This window comes from Pongo abelii, chromosome 12 (assembly GCF_028885655.2).
Source record: "Pongo abelii isolate AG06213 chromosome 12, NHGRI_mPonAbe1-v2.0_pri, whole genome shotgun sequence".
Classification (NCBI taxonomy): Eukaryota; Metazoa; Chordata; class Mammalia; order Primates; family Hominidae; genus Pongo; species Pongo abelii.
This window is the reverse complement of record NC_071997.2, coordinates 90,246,110-90,261,121: the sequence shown is the minus strand read 5'-3', so window position 1 is coordinate 90,261,121 and position 15,012 is coordinate 90,246,110. Positions and strand designations below refer to the sequence as shown.

Below are 15,012 nucleotides of genomic sequence, written 5' to 3'. Positions count from 1 at the left end.
TCTCTAACAGGTTTAACTCATATTTCTAGTTGCATCCTAGACATCTTTATTTGAATGTCCTCTACCACAAATGAAAATCAGCGTGTTCAAATCTGTACATAATCATCTTTCCTAGCCCCCAACCACCAGTTTCATCCCTTAGTGACTGACACCGCATTTCACCTAGCTACCTAAGCTAGAAACTTGGACATCATTCATGGGTCTTTTTACCTCACTTCTCACATCCAGGTAGTCAGGAATTTCTCTAAACACCATGTCCCAAATATCTGCATTATAGCACTTTCTAGTACAAGCGACTGCAAAACAATTGAAATTAACTTAATCTGGCCAGGATAGTCACTCACACCTGTAATCTCAGCACTTTAGGAGACCAAAGTGGGTAGATAATTAGATGTCAGGAGTTCAAGACCACTCCGGCCAACATGGTGAAACCCCATCTCTACTAAAAATACAAAAAAAAAAAAAAAAAGCCGGATGTGGTGGCAGGTGCTTGTAACCTCAGCTACCCTGGCGGCTGAGGCAGGAGAATTGCTTGAACCCTGGAGGCAGAGGTTGCAGTGAGCCGAGATCGCCCCATTGCACTCCAGCCTGGGTGACAGAGCAAGACTTCGTCTCAAAAAATAATAAAAATAAAGTTAACTTAATCAAAACAGAGGATGTATTGACTCCTGTTTAGGGAGGAAGAGAAAACCTCTAGTAAAGGTCAGAGGGAGATTTTGACTCAGAAATGACTTGCTTCAGGGGCCGGATTATGGGTTGACTGTCTCTCCTCTTCTCCCTGTCTTGACCTTATTCTGTTCTACTGTAGATGAGCTCCATCGTTGCTTAAGTCACAAGGATTTGGGGAGTTGATATATAACTTTTTAATTTATGTAAGTTTAAAATTCAGTAAGGCGAGGGCAGCCCAGATGACCCGAGCTTGCAGGACCTCTCATGAAAAAAAATAAAAAATTAACATTAAAATTCAATAAGGGCCTGGGTGCTGTGGCTCACGCCTATAATCCGAGTACTTTGGGAGGCCAAGGCAGGAGGATCGCTTGAGTCCAGAAGTTCGAGACCAGCCTGGGCAAACATAGTGAGACCTTGTCTCTACCAAAAAAAAAATAGCAGGGTATGGTGGTGCACATTTGTAGTTCCAGCTGTTTGGGAGGCTGAGGTGGAAGGATCAATTGAGCCCAGAAGATTGAGGCTGCAGTGAGCTGAGATTGTGCCACTGCACTCCAGCGAGGGCAACAGAGCGAGACCCTGTCTCAAAAAAAAATTTTTTTAATTTTCAAAATAAAAATAAAATTCAGTAAGGCAACTTAAAAACCTTACAGAAATTAAAGAGGAGGGATGTTACATAATCATGGATAGGAGACAATAAAGATGTCACTTTTGCATATTGAGCTATACATTCAGCATAGTCAAAACTCAGCTTTCATAGGAGTTGACAAACTGAATATATGTGGAAATATGAAGGGGAAGGAATAGGGAATAGTCAAGACAATTGTGAAGAAAAAGAATAAGGTCAAAGCACATAAAATATAAAATATCAAGACTTACGTAATTAAGACATTGTGATACAAACATAGATCAGTGGAAGAGAATATAGAAACAGGTTACACAAATCAGTTGCTTGACTTATGCCAAAGGTGGCGATGCAGTAGGCACAGAATAATGTTTTCAGTGAATGGTGCTGGATTAACTGGATACGCATATGAAAAAAAAAAATTACCTTGACCCCTACCTCATAGCATTCAGAAAAATCAGTTTTAGATGGATTATGCATCTTAGCATGAAAGGTAAGAAACAGTAAAGCTTTTAGAAGAAATACAGAATACCTGTGTAAGTAGATTTCTTAAGGCATATAAAGTACTAACCATAATGGGAGAAAAAGATAAATCATATTAAAAACTTCTCTTTATCAAGACACCTTTTTTTTTTTTTTTTTTTTGAGACAGTCTCATTCTGTCACCCAGGCTGGAGTGCAGTGGCATGATCTTGGCTCAATGCTGCAGCCTCCGCCTCCTGGGTTCAAGTGATTCTCCCGCCTCAGCTTCCTGAGTAGCTGGGATTACAGGCGTGTGCCACCATGCCCAGCTAATTTTTATATTTTTTTAATAGAGTCAGAGTTTCACCATGTTGGTCAGGCTGGTCTCAAACTCCTGATCTCAAGTGATCCTCCCATCTCAGCCTCCCAGAGTGCTGGGATTACAGGTGTGAGCCACCACGCCCCGCCTATCAAGACACCTTTAAGAGTGTGAGAAAATATTTGTGATACATACTTCCAACAAAACACTCATATTCTGAATATATAAGCATCTATAGTTCAGTAAGAAAAAGAGTTTTTTAAACAGCAAAAGACTTCCGGCACTACATAAAACAGGGTGTCCAGGTGATTAATAAGCATATGTAAAGGTACACAACCTCATTAATTATCAAAGAAATTAAAATTAAAACCCAAGTGCAATACCACTATGCACCTACCAAAATATCTTACATGAAAAAGACAAAAATACTAAGGTTGGTGAGGAGGCAAAGTAACTGGAACTCTCACACAGTGCTGCTGGTCATATAAGTTGATAATAGCCATATTATCTCTTCAGTTCTTAGGCGTTGGCAACTGTATTCTGAATTATGGGAGTTTTGTGGGACATGGAGGAAGGGACACTTTTAGAGCAGAAAGATAAATTTTAGTGAATTTAGGAACTTTGTGAATTGTTCCTTAGTGAATTTAGGAACAATTTAGTGAATTTCAGAACACTATTTGACATAACCTAAAGTCGAACATATGCATGCCTCTGGCGCAAATTTTTCATCTCCGCAGAAATATATGCATGTGTTTGCTACAAGGCAAATAGCAGTGCTGTTTATGGTAGCCAAAAACATGGAAACTACCCTGCCCATCAGCAGGAGAATGGATAAGTCAATAATGTGATATTTTCATACAAAAGAATGCAGTAGAGCAAATAGAATGAACAGGGTACAACTATATGCACCAACACAAATGGATCTTACAAATGAAATGTTAACAAAATAACCCAGACATGAAGGAATGCATTGTGTATAATTCCATTTGAATGAAACAGAGAAAAATAATCTTTGCTGCTAAGAGGTCAGGATAATGGTTAAATAGGGGAAAGGGATAGTGACTGGAAAGGGGATCTAGGGTATTTATGGAATGTTAGTAATGTTTTGTTTCTTGTTCTGAATGCTGAATAGCGATGTTTTCAATTTATAAAACTTAATTGAGCTATGTACTTAAAATCTGTGTGCATATATATATATATATAATATATATCAATAAAAAGTTGAAAGGATATATCCTGTAAGGCAATACTCATATGCAAAGTGATTTAAACTCATAGAGTTCTTCAGTTTATATCTTGACTGTCTTATCACTAGCATGATGGGTATGCTGGGAATATTTGTAGTTAGTTTTACAACCCTTTGATCATCTTAATTTGGCCTAAGATTTAACTGTCATGTAGTTTTGATTTGTCTGAGTGAGAAGTAAAGACTGTTCAGTCAATCTTTAAACTTTACTTAGACTTGCTAAATATGTATATAGTTCTATACTACTCAATCACTGTGGAAAATTATATAACAAGCAAGATGTGCTGTACTTTATCTTCAACTTTTTTTTTTTTCTTTTTTTGGTCAGGGTCTCACGCTTCACCCAGGCTGGAGTGCAGTGGCTTACTCACAGCTCACTGCAACCTCAAACTCCTGGGCTCAAATGAATCCTCCAGCCTCAGCCTCCCAAGTAGCTAAGACTACAGCGCGCGCCACCATGCCGGCTAATTTACTTTTCGTAGAGACAGGTCTCACTATGTGTTGCACAGGCTGATCGATCTCTAACTCCTGGCCTCAGCAGTCCTCCCACCTTGGCCACCCAAAGCATTGGGATTACAGGCATAAGCCACAACACCTGGCCTAGATTAGATTTTATTAGTTGAATTTTATTTATGTGCTTATGCAAAGGCCCTTAAGCCCAAATGTTAAGTAACAGAAATGTAAAACTCATGGAAATATTGGAACTATGGGGGAAAAAAAAAGAATTTACAACAGCGCTTTCAAGTGTCATTTTATTAGTATAACATAAAATTTATTATTTTTAACACGGCTCATAAGACTATCATCTTTATCATGGTTTTGTTTTGTTTTGAGACAGTTTCACTGTGTCACCCAGGCTGGAGCGCAGTGGTGCAGTCTCAGCTCACTGCAGTCCCTGCCTCCGGGGTTCAAGCAGTTCTCTGCCTCAGCCTCCCAAGTAGCTGGGATAAAGGCGCCCACCACCACGCCCGGCTAATTTTTTGTATTTTTAGTAGAGACGGGGTTTCACCAATTTGGCCAGGCTGATCTTGAACTCCTGACCTCGTGATCCACCCGCCTCAGCCTCCCAAAGTGTTGGGATTACAGGCGTGAGCCACCACGCCCGGCCCATGTTGTTTTGCCAAAAGGAAATGCTTCCGTACACGTAAAGTTCTTTGCTAAGTTAAAAAGTGGACATTAATGATCACCCTGTAAATAAACACTAGCTAATAATAAGTAGCTTTACAGGCATGTAGGTAGGTTTCACCTCACTGTTAAGTTTGAGTAGATGATTTTACTATAAAGTAACAATTTAGTGAGAATTATGATTTACTGAAATTATAGAAATACACTGTTTTAGAATAATATCCTCAATTGAAATCATTTTAATGAAAAAACTAGTAATTTCTTCTTGAGTGTCATGCTTGTATTCTTCCTAGTCCACCATAAATCTTTTAAACTTAATGCCTGTCTTTGCTAGATTTTTTGAGGAAAAAGAGCATAAAAGCTCTCTGGGAATGTTTTTGTTTTAATTTCTGTAGGAATCAGTAGTGACCATTCTAAATCTACTTTTTAAAGGTTCAGCCTGAAGGTCATATCTCTAAATTAATCCTAATCTCTAAACATTTTGTTGAGGCTGGGCGCAATGGCTCATGCCTGTAATCCCAGCACTTTGGGAGGCTGAGGTGGGCGGATGACTTGAGGTCAGGAGTTTGAGCCCAGCCTAGCCAACATGGTAAAACCATGTCTCTACTGAAAATACAAAACTTAGCTGGGCATGGTGGCGGGCGCCTGTGGTCCCAGCTACTGGGGAGGCTAAGGCAGGAGAATCACTTGAACTCTGGAGGCAGAGGTTGCCGTGAGCCGAGATCACTCCATTTGCACTCTAGCCGGAGTGACAGAGCAAGACTACATCTAAAAAAAAAAAAAAATTGTTGCGTGAATGAATGCTCCATAATAATAGTACAAAGAAAGATAAGACTTTCTTTTTTTTTTCTTTTAATACAAATAGCAGTGTCTTGAAGAAAGAATGTACATTGCTCTTAAATTTGATAGTTTTAAGTGTACTTTTCTGGCATGTGCAAGAAGTTAAAGGTATTCATATAAGTGTCTTTCTAATGCAAAGTTTTTATAAATAGCATAAAAGGTTATATAATAATACAAGGACATCAAATTTACATCATCCCAAAAATACATTATCAAAATTTTTCAGGAAAATTATCTTAGAAGAGGCATTTTCTCAAAATCTTTCCGTACCATTAATTGTAAGTAGCAGTAATTGAATTGATACTTGAAGGAGATAACGATATACATTCATCTAAAGCTTTATTTCCCTTTTCATAGACAACAAATGAAGTTGTTTTGGCTGTGGAGTTTCACCCAACGGATGCAAATACCATAATTACATGCGGTAAATCTCATATTTTCTTCTGGACCTGGAGTGGCAATTCACTAACAAGAAAACAGGGAATTTTTGGGGTAAGAATCAGATTATTTTAATGTCATTAGGTTTATAAAACTTTAATTTTTGAAATTGTTTAATAAGCATCAAGTTGTCATGGCAAAAAGAAAATTGAAAATTTTCATTGTTTCCTTGTAGAAATATGAAAAGCCAAAATTTGTGCAGTGTTTAGCATTCTTGGGGAATGGAGATGTTCTTACTGGAGACTCAGGTGGAGTCATGCTTATATGGAGCAAAACTACTGTAGAGCCCACACCTGGGAAAGGACCTAAAGGTACAGTATTCTTATGTTAAACTCATTTCTTATAATTCTCACATAGTGCTCTTTCAGTCCCATCTCTTAGACCAGGAGAGAGCTGCAGTGTAACAATATGAGCAAGTCAGCAACATACCTTTTGTTTTCAGCATTCTTCATAATCTTTTTTTAATGAAATTATTTATCCAGTTATTTGTTAAGCTTATATAACCCACATTTGACTGTAATGAACCATTCCCTTTAGGAAGTTAATAATTAGAAATGATATGGATATATGTTAGTTTAAAAAGTATAAAGGCTCACTTTCCCCTGAGCTGGTTCTGGGATATCTGTTAGGGCAGAATGCATGGCCATGTGATAAAATGGGAGAGGAGAGAAAAAAGGAATAAACTCATAGTTCAATCCACTTCTCCTTTTTCTTTTCCTCACTGCAGCCCTTCTTCCCAACCTTAGTGTAGGGGTCCTTGGCATCCATTCAGCTTTACCTCAAATCAGTTTTTCTAAAAAACACAGATTTATTTTATTCTTAAGTTTTATTTGCACCCAAATATACAGGTCCTCTTTGCCCTTTTCTATGGTAAATGAAAAAACTTAGAGGAAGGACATGGAAAATAACCTTTTTAAAACCCCGTTTTTCCTTACTATTTAAGAATAATCAAACTTTGAAAAAAATGTTCAGAGTACCGTGTACTTCCTTCAGAGTAGGAGGTTCTAAGAGAAAAATTGGAGACCTGGTTTTAAAACCAGTGGGCCAGAAGAGAGAGATTTTTAGCAGCAACAGGTGGTAACAGTAGAAATAGAACTAGCTAGGTCATCCAGTCCTTGATAATTCACCAAAAAAAAAGTAAGAAAGGAGGTAATGGGGAAATCACCCTGAGTTTTCTGAGCCATTTCCCCTGGGGATTGGCAGGGCAACATGTCCTTTCTCTTGTTCATTTGCCTCCCCTAAACACACTGGAACAATTCCTTACCTCTCTCTCTCTGGAGTCCTTGCATCAGACCATGAAAATCACCATAAGTGATTTATGAATAAGGGAATCCCTGTTCATGTGCTCAGAAAGACCTGATTTACTATCTGCCTTCCCCAATAAGCTTTCCCTGGGCTAGCACAGTGTCTGGCATTTGCTATTAGCTGTTTGAAAACTATTTATCAAACATTAAGGAAATAACTTTCATCTTAACTTTGGGTATCAATGTAGGAGTAAACGTTGAGTAGTATTGATGAAAGCACTGTTTTCACCGAAATGTGGAATTTAAATTTCACATTACTATTTTCTTATGACTGCACAGAGTTTTATACTGTATTTTTTAGGACAGATATTCAGATGCTCCTTGACTTCTGGGTGGCATTATATCCCGATAAATCTATCATAATGTCAAAAAATAATAAATTGAACCATCATAAGTCAGGGACCATCTGTACTAAATTAATGTTTTAATTAAATGTTTTTCAAATCCATTCACCTGAATTTCTAAGCTTGGCAGTTGAATTGAATTAGACATATTAAGAAGTTTAAAACAAGAAGCCTTAAATTGTATTACCGTTGACTCGTATCTCAGTCATTGGCCATATATTCTTAGCCTCTTTCGTTCAGTTTAGGTTCAAAATTTACATGCAAGAAGAATGGCAGTGGGTTGAGGGTTCTTAAAAAATAGAGTTACAACAACAATATATTATCAACTACTTTTCCCATTTATTTCTCTTTTCTTTTTTTCTTATTTTTCTTTCCTGGGCACATTTACTTAGTATCAGAAATGCCAGGAACAGCATAGTGTATTAAAAGAGTGACTTTTAAATTGTTCACGAATCTCCAACACTGAGCAGAATTTGTGTATAAATATACCCTTTTGTTAGCCTTAATATTTGTGTTCAGGTTGGGGACAGGAAGAAGAGGTTCAGAGGTTTTTATTTTGGTCTTTGAAAAATTTGTGGCTTAACCTCTCCACATATGCACAAACAGGAAACAGGAAATCCAATCTTGTAAATTGCTGGGCACATGAAATGGCCTGTGTTGTACTTTGCCACATGACTAACCCTATTATGGGCAAAGTTGCTAAGAATTTGAGGTTTTCAATTGGCTGGGAAGAATTTGGTGAGTGCAGTGAAATAAATGGAAGTCCAGACCAGAATAAGTGCCCACAGTTTCCATTTTTTAATTCTTGCCCCCAGATTTCAGTAGATCCAATTTACATATTCCCAACTATGACATTTCTGCACCTGTGGCAGTCTTACCAACCAAAATTTGAGTGTACTGTGACATCCTTCTGATAAAAGGAGATTTTTGGATGGCAGAAGTATAATTTCACAACTAATCCTTTTACTTTTGTAATAGGAGACAAACCAAAACTGTACTTTATGTCTTAAAAGTGCTCTTATATATTTTTTTCTTGTTTCCAAACCATTTCTTCCTTAAACATGAATTAATGGGAATCTTCAAAGTAATTAATATTTTCTGTTTCTTAAGTAGGTATGAGATATTCGTTATTTATTTCCTACACATATGAAATAGATTGAAATTATTCTTATGCAAAATAATTTGTAATCTTTTAAGTGGGTAAGTGGAAGTTGAGAGTATCTACAGAACCATTAAAATGTTCACCATTCTTAAGTCTTGCAAAGGAGCTAAGAAACACTGCCATTTTATGTGTTCTCCAAATAATCAAATGGGCCCAGTTGCTAAGAATACAACATAAATTTCAAAGTCTCCCTAATATTTGATTCTTTAAACAGGCACAGAAAGCCTTCCAGACATCTTTATTTGGCAGGCAGTGTAAACTTGCTTTTTATGGAAGCTTTGTGTCTATTAGAGATGAGAAGAAAGGATGAGATTTGTGATTAAGTTTGGATGGGCGTGACCATATGAGTAAGCCTGAAGGCAGAGTAGGTTTTTTTAATTCAAGGATAATTATTTTCCTTGGCAGGGATTTCAAACATCATTTGGCAACTGGAATATCAGAAATACAGGCCCATAAGAAAGACATCTTTGGCTATAAATTTGTTTTATAGGTAAATACTATATAAAGGAAACTCTGATAATTTGTTTAAATTGGAAACACTAAATTTTTTAAGCTAAATCAATCCTAGGTCCACCTCAGGAAATAACTTTCCTGGGGTGAGAAGGACTCACTGACTTGATCACTATATAGAGTGTTTTTATTTCTGATGAAGCATTTTTTTCTTCATTTTTTTTTTCCAGTTTTCCATCATTCTGGGAGGATTTTAAGTGTTTAACAAGGTTTTTGTCATGTTTAGAAATACGGAAAGCAGACTTAAACGGAAAGCATACAAAAACTTTATTTTCTTACATTCTGATAGAGAACTATGAAACTCCCACACCTCTGCTTTTTGTGTTTTCTTACATGATACCTTCAGGCTACTCTTGTTAGTTTGACCATGCATAGGGAAATAAGCCTAAAATTTGCTTTTCTCTATTTTTAATATCCAAATAAAGCCAGTAGTACTCTCAGAAAATTCTCATCTCTCAGGTGTCCTCTCTCTCGTGGTAACATCAGAACAGAGATAGATACTTGTCTGCCTATCCCACTGAACACAGTTGTGTTGTTCAATTTTTAAGGTATTTTTAGATGATAAATGTTGATGTAAGTGGAGACAGTTGACCTGAACAGCAAGTTTGTTGGAGTTCTACTTCCAGCTCTACTGAATTGGGCAAGCTCTCCTCCAAATCAAGCAAGCCCTTTCCTGTGTCCCTGCCATATATACCCATCTATTAAGTATTTGTACCACTAGCATACTCAAACTGAGACAGAATTTTTTTTAGGATGCCAAAGCCTTAGAAATTTTAGTCAATTTGTTAAGTATAATAGCAGCTCAAATAGATGAGTAAAAAAGAACAACCTCAGTAACAGCTTCAAGATATAATTCACATACCATGAAATCTACCCTGTTGAAGTATGCCTTTAAGTTCAGTGGTTTTTAGTATATTTACAAGGTTGTGCAGCCATCACCACTGTCTAACCTAAGGACATTTTCATCACCCCAAAAAGAAAGCCTGTACCCATTAGTAGTCACTTTCTATTTCTCCCTCCCCTCAGCCCCTAGGTAACCACCAATTTCCTTTAGGTCTCTATAGATTTACTTGTTTGGGACATTTCATATAAATGAAGTCATACAATGTGTGGTCTTTTATGACTTGCTTCTTTCACTTAGGTTTTTTTGGTTTGTTTTGTTTGTTTTTTGAGACGGAGTTTCACTCTTGTTGCCCGGGCTGGAGTGCAGTGGTGCAATTTCGGCTCACTGAACCTCCGTCTCCCAGGTTCAAGCAATTCTCCTGCCTCGGCCTCCCAAGTAGCTGGGATTACAGGCATGTGCCATCATGCCCGGCTAATTTTGTATTTTTAGTAGAGACGGTGTTTTGCCATGTTGGCCAGGTTGGTTTCAAACCCCTGACCTCAGGTGATCCACCCACCTCGGCCTCCCAAAGTGCTGGGATTACAGGTGTGAGCCATGGCACCCAGCCTTCACTTAGCATTATGTTTTTAAGATTCATCCATGTGGTGGTAGCATGTGTCAATACCTCATTCCTTTTTATGGCTGAGTAATATCACATTGTATAGACATACTGTTTTTAAAATCTATTCATCAGTTGAGGAACAGTTTTAGAAAATGAATAGTTGTTAAACCTGAATTTTTTCAAGAGGACTAAGGGCTATTTATTGACTTACTTTGGCCATATTTCAATAAGGTTGTACCTTCCCATTTTGAACCTGGTAACTAATTCTGTAGGACATCATTTTCCAAAAAGCTTTACTCTTGCTCTGCTAGCCTGTCTAGCTAAAGAGCTTCTCTACTAAGGCGTTTATGAATACCAAAGAAAAAGGTATGAGTACTATCGTCTTATTCTCACCCTTAAAAGGGGGCAAAATATAATTAAAAAACCACATGTGTTTGCCTAAAAGACCTTTTATGTACCCCCTTGGTCGCTCCCTGGGTACTTAACAAAGTGTGCTATGGGCATACAAGAAAACCGGGCTGTTATTTAGCCATCACATTGGTACAGCTGAATCAATTTTTAAATACTGAAATTATTCTCTGCTAGTAGGTCAAAAGCCATCACTGCAAATATCCATTGCCTACCTTTGTCCCAATAGCTTCCATAGTGCCCCCATATCTCAGCAAATAAAGGGGAGTAATCCTTGGCACAGCAGAAGGCCTCTGGGTTAACAATGGTTGTAAAACGTTAGACGTTGTGACTGTTACCTCAGAAGGTCAACAAAGATGTTTTTGCAAAGTTAAACATCAAGGTGGGAGACTTGAGTCTAGTCACAGCTTTGTTATTAGCTAACTATGGTATCCCCTAAGCTGCTCCTGTACGTCTTGTGTCTTGAGCTCTAATATCAGAAGAGTAACACCTACCCTAGCTACCATATAAGATGATTATGAGAGATAGTAAAGTTCTGAAACCTATACTATATCCCCTTTCGTCTGTGGATTTACCACTACTTTTGCTTTGGTTTTTTGTAGGAAAATATTTTTAAATATTTTCAGAGTAAATAAATATTGACATAAATGCAAAAGATTGTATTATACCCTAAACTTTACTACCTGCTTTGCACAGAAGACTTGCTGAAAATAGGTTTTTGATTGCGTCATATGAACTTTCTGATCATTAACTCTAGTTCTACTGAAGTTTTCTTCCAAATAGACACTAAAATCTGATGAAAAGTATTATCACTAGTGTTTTTGTTTTTCCCTCATATTAGGTGTATATCAAATCAGCAAACAAATCAAAGCTCATGATGGCAGTGTGTTCACACTTTGTCAGATGAGAAATGGGATGTTATTAACTGGAGGAGGGAAAGACAGAAAAATAATTCTGTGGGATCATGATCTGAATCCTGAAAGAGAAATAGAGGTAAGGATGGAAACGGAATATAAAAATATTAAATACTCTAAACTCAGGTATTTTGTCCCACATTAAGATAACTTATACTTTTCTGGCAAACTTATTAAATTCTTATAATTTCATTTCCTTCCCTCAAGAAAGGAGTTTGTTGTTGCCTTTAAGATAACTTTTTTCGAAAAAAAAAAAGACCATTAAACAAAATAATTTGAAAGAATATTTTTAAAGATTATTTTAAAGATTAGGTAGAATAATTTGCCTGTTAAAACCAGAGCAAATGTCACAAAATTTAATTTTTCTTCTCTTTTTTGGTGATTTATATTTTGGATTTATGCTTAGTGTTTTTTTTTTTCTACATGTAGCATTCTTTCCAGAGAAAATCTTCTGGAAAATCCTCTTAAAAAGAGGATCCTGATAGTACTGCTCTTGGATTTTATTTCTAAGAAGATGGATAATAAAGAGTTGCTTAATCGCAACCTTCAGTTCATACTGAAAATGCAACTTCCATCACTATTTTCTTCACAGATAACTCATATCCTTTGTTATTAAAAGCTATACAATCTAGTTCACTCCTTCCTTTCCCATTTCTAATGTAAATTTGGATTACTCTTAGAGTTCAGTTATTTGTATTTTTAGGAGTAATTTTAGATCCCACTTGATAAAGTGGGATTTATAATTTCATTATTCCAGAATCATTCTTTGAGATTATTATTAAATGTATTAACACAGCATTCACTGAGATTGTTCCATGTATTGCATTAAATGAAATTGCTCTCCCAAGGAATCCTATTATTATACTTTACAATATATTGTTTTTTAATTTACAAAGAACTTCCACATTACATTTTTTTAATTGACACATTGTAATTGAACATATTTATGGGATACAATCTGATGTTTTGATGCAGATATGCTGTATAGTAATCCAGTCAGGGTAGTTAGTATGTCTGTTGCCTCATGCATTTATCATTTTTTTGTGGTGAGAATATTTTTATATTTTGATCCTTACAACAATCAAGAGTAGGTAGGGCATGTATTATTATCCTTATATTACAGAAAATGTTTCTCAGGCTAAGTAACTTACCCAAAGTAATGTAACTAATGTAACTAATAAGTAACAAAACCCGACCACATTCTTCATGTGATTTCATGTGATCTAATAGAACTTACTTCTTTTTGCCTTTTTTTTTTTTTTTTTTTGAGACAGAGTCTTGCTGTGTCGCCCCGGCTGGAATACAGTGGCCCAGTCTTGGCTAACTGCAACCTCTGCCTCCCGGGTTCAAGCAATTCTCCTGCCTCAGCCTCCTGAGTAGCTGGGATTATAGGCGCCCGCCACCACACCTGGCTAATTTTTGTATTTTTAGTAGAGACGGGGTTTCACCATGTTGGCCAGGCTGGTCTCGAACTCCTGACCTCAGATGATCCACCCGCATTGGCCTCCAAATGTGCTGGGATTACAGGTGTGAGCCACCATGCCCAGCCTTTTTTCCCTATTCTTAACCCTTAACTCCCAAAGTCATATAAAATGTACATTTAAAATTAACTGAAGCAAAGAATGTTGATAATTATTATAACTTCTGTATAATAAAATGTAATTGTCTGGACAAATAAATTATTAGTAGTACGAGATTACCATATTCAAATTTGGGCTTTCATCATAATTACCTCATAATTGCTTACAGCTATAAATGCAGGCTTCGAGTAGTAATTAATGCATATTAGTATGTATGTGGTGACTTTACACTTTTTTTCTAGGTTCCTGATCAGTATGGCACAATCAGAGCTGTAGCAGAAGGAAAGGCAGATCAATTTTTAGTAGGCACATCACGAAACTTTATTTTACGGGGAACATTTAATGATGGCTTCCAAATAGAAGTACAGGTAGGCTATGTGATATTAACCATTAACTGAATTTTTTTTATGATATTCTTTGGTTCTTATAACAATGAGTGTCTTTCATTTTCAGGGTCATACAGATGAGCTTTGGGGTCTTGCCACACATCCCTTCAAAGATTTGCTCTTGACATGTGCTCAGGACAGGCAGGTGTGCCTGTGGAACTCAATGGAACACAGGCTGGAATGGACCAGGCTGGTAGATGTGAGTGAAGCAGGATGTGATTATTAACCTCCCCACAGAAACTCCTCACACTGGCAGTTGAGAGCAGCAAAGTAAAAAGGACTAAGTGTTGATTCAAACCAAATGTAAACATACGGTTTAGTAATAGAGGGTGGAGGTAAGAGTGTAAGTGTTTAGTCTTAAAGTGTGAACATGAACCGATTTTAAAGAAGTAAGTTAGGCCGGGCGAGGTGGCTCACGCCTGTAATCCCAGCACTTTGAGAGGCCGAGGCGGGCAGATCACGAGGTCAGGAGATTGAGACCATCCTGGCTAACATGGTGAAACCCTGTCTCTAGTAAAAATACAAAAAATTAGCCAGGCGTGGTGGTGAGCGCCTGTAGTCCCAGCTACTTGGGAGGCTGAGGCAGGAGAATGGCATGAACCCGGGAGGCGGAGCTTGCAGTGAGCCGAGATCACGCCACTGCACCCCAGCCTGGGCAACAGAGCGAGACTCCGTCTCAAAAAATAAAAAATAAAAGAAGTAAGTTAGCAGCGTAAAAGCTCAATTTGTCCATCAGCTTCAGTAGTAAAATCATAAAGATTTCACATATCTACATAGCATTAATATGGAAATATTCGTGCCTCAGGTGGCATTGCAGTTGGATTCAGTAAGTGCTGCTCACTAACAGGCTCTACTGTCTTCTTTCTGGGTGGTCTCTTACTGTATTTTCTCTCTACCCAACCCAGATATCCACCTTCTCTAGCCCAAAAGGTGTATATAAGTTCTTTGTGGATGCTAAAGAACTGTATCAGTGTTTGTTGTTATTATCCTTATTATTGTTCCACTCCCTAGCCACAAGCTGGTTGTCCCTTTCCCTCACCACTCTGCCAGCATATCCCCTTCATGCTCTGAAATTCTTTTTCCTCTCATATCTGTGTGGTATTTCTCATTAGCTACATAGTTGATTGAAATTTTATGTTTGTATGAAACAGGTTATTTTCAGATGTTTTTGCCACTGTCCCCTTAGATCTAGGGAGACTTTCTCATATATTGCCCAACAGCTGTCTGTCTCTTTTCTA

General features: G+C 37.4%; 1 protein-coding gene across 5 annotated transcripts in view; it reads left to right on the top strand.

Moving 5' to 3' along the window:
* Positions 1–15,012, top strand: part of EML4 (EMAP like 4) — a 162,718-nt gene that overhangs the window by 118,414 nt on the left and 29,292 nt on the right. For all 5 annotated transcript variants that reach the window (XM_002812091.6, XM_054547611.2, XM_054547613.2 and 2 more), the window contains 5 exons: positions 5,641–5,775; positions 5,897–6,032; positions 11,736–11,887; positions 13,631–13,756; positions 13,842–13,973. In XM_002812091.6, coding sequence (XP_002812137.2) covers positions 5,641–5,775; positions 5,897–6,032; positions 11,736–11,887; positions 13,631–13,756; positions 13,842–13,973 — 681 coding nt within the window. The remainder of the gene's footprint in view (positions 1–5,640; positions 5,776–5,896; positions 6,033–11,735; positions 11,888–13,630; positions 13,757–13,841; positions 13,974–15,012) is intronic.